The 13,545-nt window shown below is 47.4% G+C and overlaps 1 protein-coding gene across 1 annotated transcript in view; it reads right to left on the bottom strand.

Moving 5' to 3' along the window:
* The window catches only part of LOC309552205 (stereocilin-like), a gene marked incomplete at its 5' end in the record, with an annotated part of 44,856 nt that overhangs the window by 1,290 nt on the left and 30,021 nt on the right, over positions 1 to 13,545 (bottom strand). The window contains 2 exons of the mRNA XM_082253041.1: positions 4,198 to 4,345; positions 12,965 to 13,062. Of these exons, the coding sequence (XP_082109167.1) occupies positions 4,198 to 4,345; positions 12,965 to 13,062 (246 nt within the window). The remainder of the gene's footprint in view (positions 1 to 4,197; positions 4,346 to 12,964; positions 13,063 to 13,545) is intronic.

Genomic DNA, 13,545 nt, shown 5'->3' with positions numbered 1-13,545 from the left:
ACCCAATGACTTTCTAGGGCTATTTGTTGCTGTGGTGTTGGTGGCCCTCCTGCAGCATGGCATTGGATGATGGTGATCCGGGGTGGGGGTCCAATTTTCAGGAGAGGAAGGAAGTCCACCTCCCACCCTCTTCCACATTGCTGAAGCCAATAGGTAGGGCTCTGATTTGATGAGGGGGCTGTGTAATTGAAAGGGTGAAATCTGATGGGGAGTCTGTTTGGTGGGCACTGTGTATCTGGGGGGGGGGGGGGGGGTTCTGTGATTGGGAGCCTCTAAAGTGAGGAGTGGAGTCCAGGATGGGGGGACTCTAATATTATGGAAGGCTCTTATGTACATGGGACGTCTGATGTATAGGGAGGTCCCTGACGTAATGGGGGACCTTGTGTTTGGGGGGGGGGGGGGCTCTAATGTGATGGGAGGTTCTTATGTACAATATCTCACAAAAGTGAGTACACCCCTCACATTTTTGTAAATATTTTATTCCATCTTTTCATGTGACAACACTGAAGAAATGACACTTTGCTACAATGTAAAGTAGTGAGTGTACAGCTTGTATAACAGTGTAAATTTGCTGTCCCCTCAAAATAACTCAACACACAGCCATTAATGTCTAAACCGCTGGCAACAAAAGTGAGTACAACCCTAAGTGGAAATGTCCAAATTGGGCCCAATTAGCCATTTTCCCCTCCCCGGTGTCATGTGACTCGTTAGTGTTACAAGGTCTCAGGTGTGAATGGGGAGCAGGTGTGTTAAATTTGGTGTTATCGCTCTCACTCTCTCATACTGGTCACTGGAAGTTCAACATTTCACCTCATGGCAAAGAACTCTCTGAGGATCTGAAAAAAAGAAATCTTTCTCTACAGAAAGATGGCCAAGGCTATAAGAAGATTGCTAAGACCCTGAAACTGAGCTGCAGCACGGTGGCCAAGACCATACAGCAGTTTCCCAGGACAGATTCCACTCAGAACAGGCCTCGTCATGGTCGACCAAAGAAGTTGAGTACACGTGCTCAGCGTCATATCCAGAGGTTGTCTTTAAAAATGGACGTATGAGTGGGGGGGGGGGGGGACCATACGCCGCACACAGCATCAAATTGGTCTGCATGGCTGTCATCCCAGATGGAAGCCTCTTCTAAAGATGATGCACAAGAAAACCCGCAAACAGTTTACTGAAGACAAGCAGACTAAGGACATGGATTACTGGAACCATCTCCTGTGGTCTGTTGAGACCAAGATAAACTTATTTGGTTCAGATGGTGTCAAGCGTGTGTGGCGGCAACCAGGTGAGGAGTACAAAGACAAGTGTGTCTTCCCTACAGTCATGCATGGTGGTGGGAGTGTCATGGTCTGGGGCTGCATGAGTGCTGCCGGCACTGGGGATCTACAGTTCATTGAGGGAACCATGAATGCCAACATGTACTGTGACATACTGAAGCAGAGCATGATCCTCTCCCTTCAGAGACTGGGCTGCAGGGCAGTATTCCAACATGATAAACGAACCCAAGCACATGGGCATCCGCAGGTAGGGGCAAGGGGGGGCAAATGCCCCCCCCCCCCCTGGAGTCTCAACTTCCACTTTAAAGTGGTTAAGCCACTTTATACCATCCTGTCTGATCTGTTGAATAATCCTGTGCGCCTCTGTGTTGTGTTTTAAAAGAATAAGGCATTTTTACCAGTTTTCTGAGAGCCAAGCACCGCTCACGTAACCCGTCAGCTCACGTGAGCTGCGATTGGCGCTCTGAAAACTTGTAAAGAACGGCTTATTTTTACAAAACATACACAGGGGCGCACAGGATTGTTAAACAGACTGTAGACAGGATATGAAACTTTAAATGAAAACTAAAATAAAATAAAAATAAATGCTGACATTTGCCCTTTAAAATAAATACTCAAAATAAGTAGAATGACTAATCCCCTCCCCTTCATGACATTGTTAAAAAGGGGTGGAGCATGGGTGACCTTAAAATGATGCCCCCCCCCCCTGAAAAAAGTTCTGCGGACGCCCATGCCCAAGCACACCTTGCAAGGTCTCTAACATCCACCAGCTCTGTGATGTCATCATGGAGGAGTGGAAGAGGACCCCAGTGGCAACCTGTGAAGCTCTGGTGAACTCCATGCCCAAGAGGGCAGTGCTGGAATTTTTTTTTTTTTCAGATCCTCAGAGAGTTCTTTGCCATGAGGTGCCATGTTGAGAGAGTGAGAGCGATAACACCAAATTTAACGCACCTGCTCCCCATTCACACCTGAGACCTTGTAACACTAACAAGTCACATGACACTGGGGAAGGAAAATGGCTAATTGGGTCAAAATTGGACATTGTCACTTAGGGGTGCACTCACTTTTGTTGCCAGCGGTTTAGACATTAATGGCTGTGTGTTGAGTTATCTTGAGGGGACAGCAAATGTACACTGTTATACAAGCTGTACACTCACTACTTTACATTGTAGCAAAGTGTCATTTCTTCAGTGTTGTCACATGAAAAGATAGAATAAAATACTTACACAAATGTGAGGGGTGTACTCACTTTTGTGAGATACTGTGTATGGGGCTTCTGATGTGTAGGGAGGTCTCTGACATGATGGGGAACTGTGTTTGGGGGGCTCTGTGATTGGGGGGCCTCTAATGTGATGGGAGGCTCTTACATGATGGGGGACTGTGTGTTTGGGGGGAATCGAATGTGATGGGAGGTTCTTATGTATATGGGGTTTCTGATGTATAGGGAGGTATCCGATTTTATGGGGGACTGTGTTTAGGGGGGGGGGGGCTCTGTGATTGTGGGACTCAATGTAATGGGGAGGTTCTTATGTATATGGGGCTTCTGATGTATAGGGAGGTATCCGATGTTATGGGGGACTGTGTTTGGGGGGGGGCTCTGTGATTGGGGGACTCAATGTAATGGGGAGGTTCTTATGTATATGGGGCTTCTGATGTATAGGGAGGTATCCGATGTTATGGGGGACTGTGTTTGGGGGGGGGGGGGCTCTGTGATTGGGGGACTCAATGTAATGGGGAGGTTCTTATGTATATGGGGCTTCTGATGTGTAGGGAGGTATCCGATGTTATGGGGGACTGTGTTTAGGGGGGGGCTCTGTGATTGGGGGGACTCTAATGTAATGGGGAGGTTCTTATGTATATGGGGCTTCTGATGTATAGGGAGGTATCCGATGTTATGGGGGACTGTGTTTAGGGGGGGGCTCTGTGATTGGGGGACTCTAATGTAATGGGGAGGTTCTTATGTATATGGGGCTTCTGATGTATAGGGAGGTATCCGACGTTATGGGGGACTGTGTTTGGGGGGGGGGGCTCTGTGATTGGGGGACTCTAATGTAATGGGAGGCTCTTATGTATATGGGACTTCTGATGTATAGGGAGGTATCCAATGTTATGGGGGACTGTGTTTAGGCGGGGGGGGGCTCTGTGATTGGGGGACTCTAATGTAATGGGAGGCTCTTATGTATATGGGGCTTCTGATGTATAGGGAGGTATCCGATGTTATGGGGGACTGTGTTTGGGGGGGGGGGGCTCTGTGATTGGGGGGACTCTAATGTGATGGGAGGCTCTTATGTACAAAGGGCTTCTGATGTGTAGGGAGGTCTCTGACATGATGGGGGACTTTGTGTTTGGGGGGAATCGAATGTAATGGGAGGCTCTTATGTATATGGGGCTTCTGATGTATAGGGAGGTATACGATGTTATGGGGGACTGTGTTTGGGGGGGGGCTCTGTGATTGGGGGGACTCTAATGTAATGGAAGGCTCTTATGTATATGGGGCTTCTGATGTATAGGGAGGTATCCAATGTTATGGGGGACTGTGTTTGGGGGGAGTTCTGTGATTGGGGGACTCTAATGTAATGGGAGGCTCTTATGTATATGGGGCTTCTGATGTATAGGGAGGTATCCAATGTTATGGGGGACTGTGTTTAGGGGGGGGCTCTGTGATTGGGGGACTCTAATGTAATGGGGAGGTTTTCTTATGTATATTGGGCTTCTAATGTGTAGGGAGAGCTGTGATGTGATGGAAGGACTCTGATTCATCAAAGCAGTTGTGTGCATCGTCCCAGGCTCAGCTTTCAATTGATAAATAACATTTACTATTTTTAAATTGTAGACTGGGGGGGGGGGGGCCTCCAGATTTTGCAGAATTTGGGGGTGCCACAACAGAAAAAAGGTTGAGCATTAGAGCGTATACCCACCATACCTTTGTATATCTGGCTTCCGCTGTCTTCACTGAGGGCCAGCATAAGAGCTTCCAGTTGTTTCGGGTCAAGCAGTTTCTTCTGCTGATCGGTTACTACTTTGGCCTGAGACCAGGAGAACATCTGCAGCTGCTGAGCTGAGAAGGACACCTGAAATGGTGAAGAAGGGAAAAAGGAGAACATTCACTGTATGCCTTCTATTATACCCAGTGGGGCTGATTTATAAAACGTGGACAACGGACACTGGAGATGGTGTCTATAGCAAGGCAAACACATTATACCTGCCTTATTTTCTGTTTAAAAAAAAAATCATCCTTTTTTTGTAATCGGTAAGCAGGACCGGGACGAGGGGTCGGCAGGAGGGGAGGCTGCCCTGGGCACAGCGGAGCAAGGGGGATGGAGAATAGACACAGGGCAGTAAACCCATTCTACAGTATGCATTAACAGTGGGGGAGGGGGTGCAGTTCCGCATCCTTGCCCTGGGCGCTTGACAAACCAGTCCTGGTACTGTCCGTAATAGCTACTTCTATTTTATTTTTTTTTACAGCGGAATTAAACTGTATCTGAGCACCACAAACTGAAAACGCTATTTTTAATTTTTAATGTTCAAAGTAAACTCCCCCATCCATCCACGCCTCAATCTTTCTTCCACTCCCCCATCCATCTTTCCACTCCCCCATCCATCCATGTCTCAGTCCATCCTTCCTCTTTGTGACGGCACACACCTTCACTGGGAGTGAAAGACAGATACTTAATGGACACTGAGAAAATAGTTTGGATTGCTGCAAATGGGTTCTGTGTATACACTTCTGATAATGTGTATTGTAGTTCAATGTCAGAGACGGACAGTCTGTCACTGGTGGTCTCTCCCTATTGTCTGTGTATTGAGGTGTGATGTGGATTCTGTTAAGCCTGTCTGTCCCATTGTTAATTATTAATGAACTCACATATTGTTTCTTTCCAGATGTCTAGATAATTAGTTCAGGTTAATTCTATTTCTGTATACAATTTCATCTGCATATGATAATGTAATCAGGCAACCCCTGATAAACTGTGTGCGTTGTTCAATAAAGGAGAAGGTTCCAAAACTTGTACAAGCTAAGTTGTCGGCTAGAATATTTGATATCTATGTTCAGGACTGGGAGGAACCGGTATTCTGATGGAAGTCCACAAGCACAGTTTGGGTCGTGGTTCCGTTACACTCTTCCCCATTCATCCATGTCTCCATTCATTCTTCCACTCCCCCATCTATCTATGTCTCCATGCTTTATTTTGTTGAGATATCACTTTGAAAAACACTCTCCAAGCATTTCTAGCAGCAGCCATCTTGAGTAAGGGCAAATGATTAATATAGCATTTACTTCCTGGAATCCATCTGTCCTTAGTTTAGGCATGCAGGTAGGAGGGTGTGCTTTGCTAAGAAAGCTCCTCCCTGCCATGAAAACTCCTGGGTGTCAGGAACCATGAACCAGGCAGAGACAGAAAGAAAGTGCAGTTATTATCGAACCTTTAATAAAATGGCAAAAATAACAGTTCAGGAACGTAATAAAAAAAACAAACAAACAGAATCCAGGGTTTGGATGCAAGAGCGGGTAATTGTCAGGTCACCTGTGGCCAGGTGACAGCTGCACCCTGTTGGGGATAGGGATGCACCGCAAGGTAGTGAACCCAATAGCTCAGGGCTTCCCAAACTTTTTTGGGCCGAGACCCACTTATGAATACAGATTTTTTTCGGGACCCACTTGCTTGTAATTGAATATTGTAAAGCGCTACAGAATTTATTGGCGCTATATAAATGCAAATAATAATAATAATTTTGCATATTTTAAAGGGAGGGGGATGTTGAATTAAAAATATCAATTTACTACTTTTCAATTTATTATTGAATACACTTAATTAACGACACAGGTCATGGTAAGGGCATGGCACAGGCCATGGCACAGGTGATGGTACAGGCATGGCACAGGTCAGGGTACAGGCATGTCACAGGTCATGGTACAGGCATGTCACAAGTCATGGCACAGGAGATAGTATAGGCATGGCACAGGTCATGGTAAGGGCATGGCACAGATGATGGTATAGGCATGGCACAGGTCATGGTAAGGGCATGGCACAGGTGATGATACAGGCATGTCACAGGTCATGGTACAGGAAATGGTATAGGCATGGCACAGGTCATGGTAAGGGCATGGTACAGGTCATGGTAAGGGCATGGCACAGGTCATGGCACAGGCATGGCACATATGATGGTATAGGCATGGCACAGGTCATGGTAAGGGCATGGCACAGGTGATGATACAGGCATGTCACAGGTCATGGTACAGGAGATGGTACAGGCATGGCACAGGTCATGGTAAGGGCATGGCACAGGTCATAGTAAGGGCATGGCACAGGTGATGGTACAGGCATGGCACATATGATGGTAAAGGCATAGCAACGGAAATGGTATAGGCATGGCACAGGTGATGGTATAGGCATGGCACAGTAGGTACAGGCATGGCACAGTAGGTACAGGCATGGCACAGTATGTACAGGCATGGCACAGTAGGTATAGGCATGGCACAGTATCTAAAGGCATGGCATAGTTAGTAGGTACAGGCCTGGCATAGTAGGTACAGGCATGGCACAGTAGGTACAGGCATGGCACAACACTGCTACTTACTGTGCCCAGATTGTTACCCACTGCAGCTCACTGTTCACTTACCTGCTCTCCTGGGCAGTGGGCTGGCTCGACTCCTGTCACTCCACACTCCGAGACGTCCACGGCGCGCTGCTCCTCTCTTCGCTCTGACGGCGGCGGGAACCGGCGGGAAGGTGACGGAGTCGGACAGTGACTGACGCATGCACCGGCACCGCCCCCAACCAGAGCCGGGACAAGGCCATCCAGCGCCCAGGGCGAAGACACCAAACTGCGCCCCCCCCACAAGATGTAGGAGCATAATGTTTTAGCAATATAAAAAAAATAAAATTGAGCACTAATTGGCACACTTAGGCCCTAAGCATACATTCCCTTTCCAAGCCAAATATTTCCACAAACAAATATTCTCCCTCCTCCCAGTACACATCTCTCCCTGTTGAAATCTCCCTCCCAGCACAAATCTTTCCCCCCATCCTCTCTAAACTCAAAGCCTCTCTCTTCCCAAATGTTCCCTGCTAGCACTACAACTATCCCTACTCAAAAAAGCACCGTTAGCACACATTCTCACCCCTCAAATTTCCCCTCCAAGCACAAATTCTCCCCTCTCCAAATCCCCCCTCCCAGCACAAATCTTCTCCTCCACCAAATATCCCCTCTTAGCACAAATACCCATCAATTTTCCTACTAGCACAAATCCTCTCCCCCAAAAAAATGTTTTTCCTTCTTGCACAAATCCCCCCTCCTAGCACAAATCCTCTTCCCCCATCCCCCCAGCACAAACCCCCCAAATTCCTCCTCCTAGCACATTCCACCAAATTCCCCCTCCTAGCACAAATCCTACCCCCAAATTTCCCCTCTAGCACAAATACCCCCAATCATCCCTACTAGCATCCCCATTTCTAACAGCCCAAAAACTCCCCATCCTGGCACAAATCCCCCAGCACCTCTTCTAGCACAACCCCCCCCCAAATGCCCTCCTAACCCAAACCCACCCCCCCATCACAAAGCCACCCTCCTAGCACAAATCCTCTCCCCCCCCCACCCACCATCACAGATTCCCCCCTCCTGGCACAAATCCCCCCCCCCATCCTAGCAGCACAAATCCCCCCTCCTAGCACAAACCCTCTTCCCCCATCTCCCCAGCACATATCCCTCCTCCTGGCACAAATCCTCTTCCCCCAACCCCATTGCACAAGTCCCCCCCTCCTGGCACAAATCCTCCCCCCATCCCCTCAGCACAACCCCCAAAATCATCCTCCTAGTACCCCCCCCCCCCAATTTCCCCTCCTAGAACAAATCTTACCCGTCAAATCCTCCCCCCCATCAAAAATTTCCCCCTAGCACAAATACCCCCCATCATTCCTACTGGCACAACCCCCCCCCCCCCAAATACCCCTTTTTCCCAGCCCCAAGATTTCCTGTTCTGGCACAAATCCCCCCACCCCATCCCAAAAATCTCTTCAAGGACAATCCCCACATCCCCCCTCCTGGCACAAATCCTCCCCCCTCCCCCCAGCACGAATCACCCCTCCTAGCACCCTCCCCCCAATTCCCCTGCTAGAAGAAATCTTATCCTGTCACCTCTCAAATTCCCCATCCCAGCACATCCCCCCCCGCCCAATATCGATCCCACCTAGAAGTAATCATCTTCTCCCCACCCCTCCCAGTACAAATACTTTTTGGGGGATTGTCCTGGGGGGGGGGAATAAGAGAATTTGTACTAGGAGTGGTGGGGAGAAGATGATGAGGGGGGGGTTGTGCTGTTATGGGTGGAATTTGGGAGGTGACATGATAAGATTTGTGCCCCCAGTGCAGTTCTCCCTCCAGCACCAGCAGGCAGACCTCAGATACAGCGCGGCACATTGATCCTGATTCTCCTCTTCTGAGGCTCCTCCTCCTATTCATATGTCAGAGCGGAGGAGGAGCCTAAGAGAAGCCGATTCCTAAACCTTTGCACGGACAGCTGGCGGGAGAGATGCGGCTGCAGAAGGGGAAGAAGATTGCGGCTCAGGAAGGACACTGAATGTCAGATCGGATCATACAGAGTTTGTTACCCGCCCCCTTTCCACATTGTTTGCTGGGAGGAGAGGTAACAAACTCTGTATAGTCCGATCTGACATCCAGTGTCCTTCCTGAGCCGTAACCCCTTGCCCTGCCCCGCCCCACCCGCCCGCCCGCCCCGCCCCGCCCCCAACGATGTCACAGACGTGAACTCCACCCCGTCCCCCATAGCCAGCATCACGTCCAGCGCCCCTAGTGGGCTTTTAAATGGTAATTTTTTTTTTTTTTTTTTTCACTGCTCAACTGACTTCTCTAATGCTGTCGGCGACCCACTCAGATGCGGCTCGCGACCCACAGTTTGGGAAGTCCTGCAATAGCTGACTGCTGCGGATGGACAGAAACGTGAGCCCAAGATTCCCCAGGGCGCGGAGTCTAAGGCCCAGCAGATGTTCCCCAGAGACTCTAGTGGTGAGGATGGACTTGGCTGCAGCTGGGCCCAGGTCGCCTGTGGTCCTGTGGTCCCCCGGGTCACGCTCCGTAAGGAGAGAGGGGAAGCAGCCACTCAGGACACAAAGGATAGTGATGGGTAAGCCGAGGTCGGGGCAACAGGCAGACGAGGGTAACCAAGGAACAGGCCAAAGGTCAGGGTCACAGGCAAACAGGAGTAGTTAGAGATGAGCCAAAATCGGTACACAGAAAAGTAGATGTAGCACACGGCAGACAGGAACACAAGCAAACAAACACTATTGAACAGCAAAGCAGACCTGCAGTGCACTGGTTAATATAGACTTCCTAGAATGGTCTGGGGTGGAGCCATACAGGGAGAAGAGACAATAAAAGGCAGCCAGAAAGAGAGTCAGGCCTCTAATGGAGACATGGGGGAAAGGTAAGCTGCCAGACACTACTGCATGTCCATGACAGTAATCAGATGAGCCGGGGCCAAGAAACCAGACGTCAGCGTAGTCAGCAGCAAAAATCAGGAACAGGGATCTGAACAGAAGTCAGCCAGGTCAAATCATACATAGGTGCACAGGAAGGAATGACTTTGAGATTTTAGACCACGCAAGGGCAAGGAGGAAATGAGCTAAGCTGCTTAAATAGCAAAAAGGGGGTTTTCTGTAGGACTAATGAGGCAGGTTAATGGTAACCAGTCACTGTGGTAACAACGAGTTAGGCTGGTAATTAGCCAACAGCTAAGCAGCTTCTGAGGACTGAGAAGAGAGCTGCTCGTTAAAGAGGAGTTCCAGCCTGGAGAAGAAAAAAAAATTAAAAGCCAGCAGATACAAACACTGTACAAATCCTGTAGCTGCTGACTTTTAATTTAGGGACATTTACCTGTCCAGGGATCCCGCGATGTCGGCACCCCCAACTGATCTGTCCAACGGCTCCGGGTCAGCATCTTCACTAAGGGAAATAGGAAGTGAAGCCTTTGCCTTAGCAGGCGCTTACTACTGAGCATGCGCTAGTCCCTCTCTGTTTTCTAAATGGTCCCGTGGGGATGGGACCTATGTGTCTCCCAGAAGGCAGCGGGGGGGGGGGGGGGTAGGAGAGTCTGGTAATTAGATCGGCACACAACGATTGCCGCGATCTTACCTGGAAGTGGGAGCGGGTACCTGGTTTTGACAGGTATCCGCCCCCCCCCGTAAAAGGTGCCAAATGTGGCAGCGGGGGGTGGAGGGGAGAAGCAAACAAGCAGAGCTTCCCCTTTTGGGTGGAGCTCTGCTTTAAGTAGCTTTAACCCAGCCCTGACAGTGGGAGGTAGGACATTATTTTTGCTTAGGCCAGAAACCTGAAAGCAACTGAAGAAATTTAAAAAAATAATCATGAAACAGGTAAATATATTCCTATCTACAGTGCCTTGAAAAAGTATTCATACCCTTTGAAATTTTGTCATGTTACAACCAAAAAGGTAAATATATTTTATTGGGATGTTGACCGACACAAGGTGGCACAAAATTGTGAGTTGGAAGGAAAATGATAAATGGTTTTCCAAATTTTTTTCAAATAAATATGTGAAAAGTGTAGCTGCATTTGTATTCACCCCCCCCCCCTTACTCTAATATCCTTAACTAAAATCTAGTTGAACCAATTGCCTTCAGAAGTCACCTGATTGGTAAATAGAGTCCACCTGTGTGTAGTTTAATCTCAGTGTAAATACAGCTGTTCTGTGAAGCCCTCAGAGGTTTCTTAGAAAACCTTAGTGAACAAACAGCATTATGAAGGGCAAGGAACACACCAGACAGGTCAGGGATAAAGTTGTGGAGAAGTGTAAAGCAGGGTTAGGTTATAAAAAAATCTCCCAAGTTTTGACCATCTCACGGAGCGCTGTTCAATCCATCATCGGAAAATGGAAAGAGTATGGCACAACTGCAACTCTACCAAGACATGGCCGTCCACCTAAACTGACCGGCCGGGCAAGGAGAGCATTCATCAGAGAAGCAGCCAAGAGGCCCATGGGAACTCTGGAGGAGCTGCAGAGATCCTCAGGTGGGAGAATCTGTCCACAGGACAACTATTAGTCGTGCGCTCCACAAATCTGCCCTTTATGGAAGAGTGAGAAGAAGAAAGCCATTGGTGAAAGAAAGCCATAAGAAGTCCTGTTTGCAGTTTGTGAGAAGCCATGTGGGGGACACAGCAAACATGTGGAAGAAGGAGCTCTGCTCAGATGAGACCAAAATTTAACTTTTTGGCCTAAAAGCAAAACGCTTTGTGTGGCGGAAAACTAACACTGCACATCTCCCTGAACACACCATCCCCACTGTGAAACATGGTGGTGGCAGCATCATGTTGTGGGGATGCTTTTCTTCAGCAGGGACAGGGAAGCTGGTCAGAGTTGATGGGAAGATGGATGGAGCCAAATACAGGACAATCTTAGAAGAAAACCTGTTAAGAGTCTGCAAAAGACTTGAGACTGGGGCGGAGGTTCACCTTCCAGCAGGACAACGACCCGAAACATCCAGCCAGAGCTACAATGGAATGGTTTACATCAAAGCATATTTATATGTTAGAATGACCCAGTCTTAGTCCAGACCTAAATCACATTGAGAATATGTGGCAAGATGTAAAAATCAAATTTTTTTTAACATTTTAGGCCAATTTGTTTTCTGCTACATATTTATAGTAAAAAAAATGTAATAAGCGTATTTTGATTGGTTTGCGCAAAAGTTATTGCGTTTACTAACTACGGGAAAGATTTATGTCATTTTTATTGGGTTTTTTTTAACTAGTAATGGCAGCAATCTGCGATTCTTTTTGCGGGACTGCGACATTGCGGCGAACAGATCGGACCCCTAACTGACATTTTTGACACTTTTGGGGGTACCAGTGACATTACTACAGTAATCAGTGCTATAAATATGCACTGTTACTGTCAAAATTACACTGGCAGGGAAGGGGTTAACTTTATTGGTGATCAAGGGGCTAAATGTGTCCCTAGGAGAGTGATTCTAACTGTAGAGGGGCGTGGCTTGTGAGATCATCACAGAGACATGCGATCCTATACAGCAGGATCACGTAGCCTCTGTGATCACTGCAGGGAGAATGACGGACGGCTGTGTTTACATCAGCCATCTGTCTTTCTCTCTCTGATGCGGGAGATCGTGAGTGGCCGGTGGCCATCGGAGCCGCCGGTCACACGCGCTAGCTCCCCAGGGAATGAGCGGGGGAATGATACGTCGCTTTGCCCAGCAGCGGCAGAGTGCCGCAGTATATGTACGGTGGGCGGGGGTAAAGTGGTTAAAGTCCCGCAAATCTATGAAAAGTATTTTTGTATATACAAATAGGGATGGAGGCTTGTTTTTCCAATATGTAGGTGTGCTGCAGAACATAACTTTCTCTAATGAGCCCCAAAGGGTTTCCTTCTTCTAAAGGGATGCCGATACTGCAACTTTCTTCATTAGAATATTGATAGTGCAGCGGGTGATTATAGTGAGCACAGACCCTCCCATTCAGGAATCAGTCTTAAAATGAACTAACAGCTTTTTCTTCAGAACAAATAATGGTATAACAACTTTTTTTTTTTTTTATCTTTCAACAAAAGTAGAGTTACATATTTAAATGCCTCCATTACTCACAAAATTTCCTTCATAACGGTTGTATGTTATGTGGTGTGAACTGAGAGCCATACTTACAGCAAACTTTGTAGGCTGGATGAGGGACACGGCAAGGGGGGTGAGACCCTGAATCTGCTGTAAGACCAGGGAGGAGAGTTCCATATCGTCCAATCCAGCTGTTAGGAAAGATGATCCAGAACATAAAATGTACGGCTAGAGGGTAACGCTACAACAATGGAGGTCAGAGGGCACAAATTATCAACAATTATCTAAACTAAAAACTAAGAGCAGCAATATTGTGTGAAACAAACAGATTTTAAAATTGTCCAAATTGCCTCACATCCATCAATCTTTAATAAAAAAATATATAATGATATAATATATTTTAACATTGAGAGAGATCGATAGAGATATAGATAGAGATAGATCGATAGAGATAGAGATAGATCGATAGAGATATAGATAGAGATAGATCGATAGAGATAGAGATAGATCGATAGAGATATAGATAGAGATAGATCGATAAATAGAGATAGAGAGAGATCTATAGAGATAGAAATAGATTGACAGATCGATAGAGATAGATCGATAGAGATAGATCGATAGAGACAGAGATAGAAATAGATCGATAGAGAGAGATAGAAATAGAGATAGATCGA

This window comes from Pelophylax lessonae (assembly GCF_965119305.1).
Source record: "Pelophylax lessonae genome assembly, chromosome: 4".
Taxonomy (NCBI): Eukaryota; Metazoa; Chordata; class Amphibia; order Anura; family Ranidae; genus Pelophylax; species Pelophylax lessonae.
Note: the sequence above shows the minus strand (reverse complement) of the source record. Positions and strands in the feature narration are given on the sequence as shown.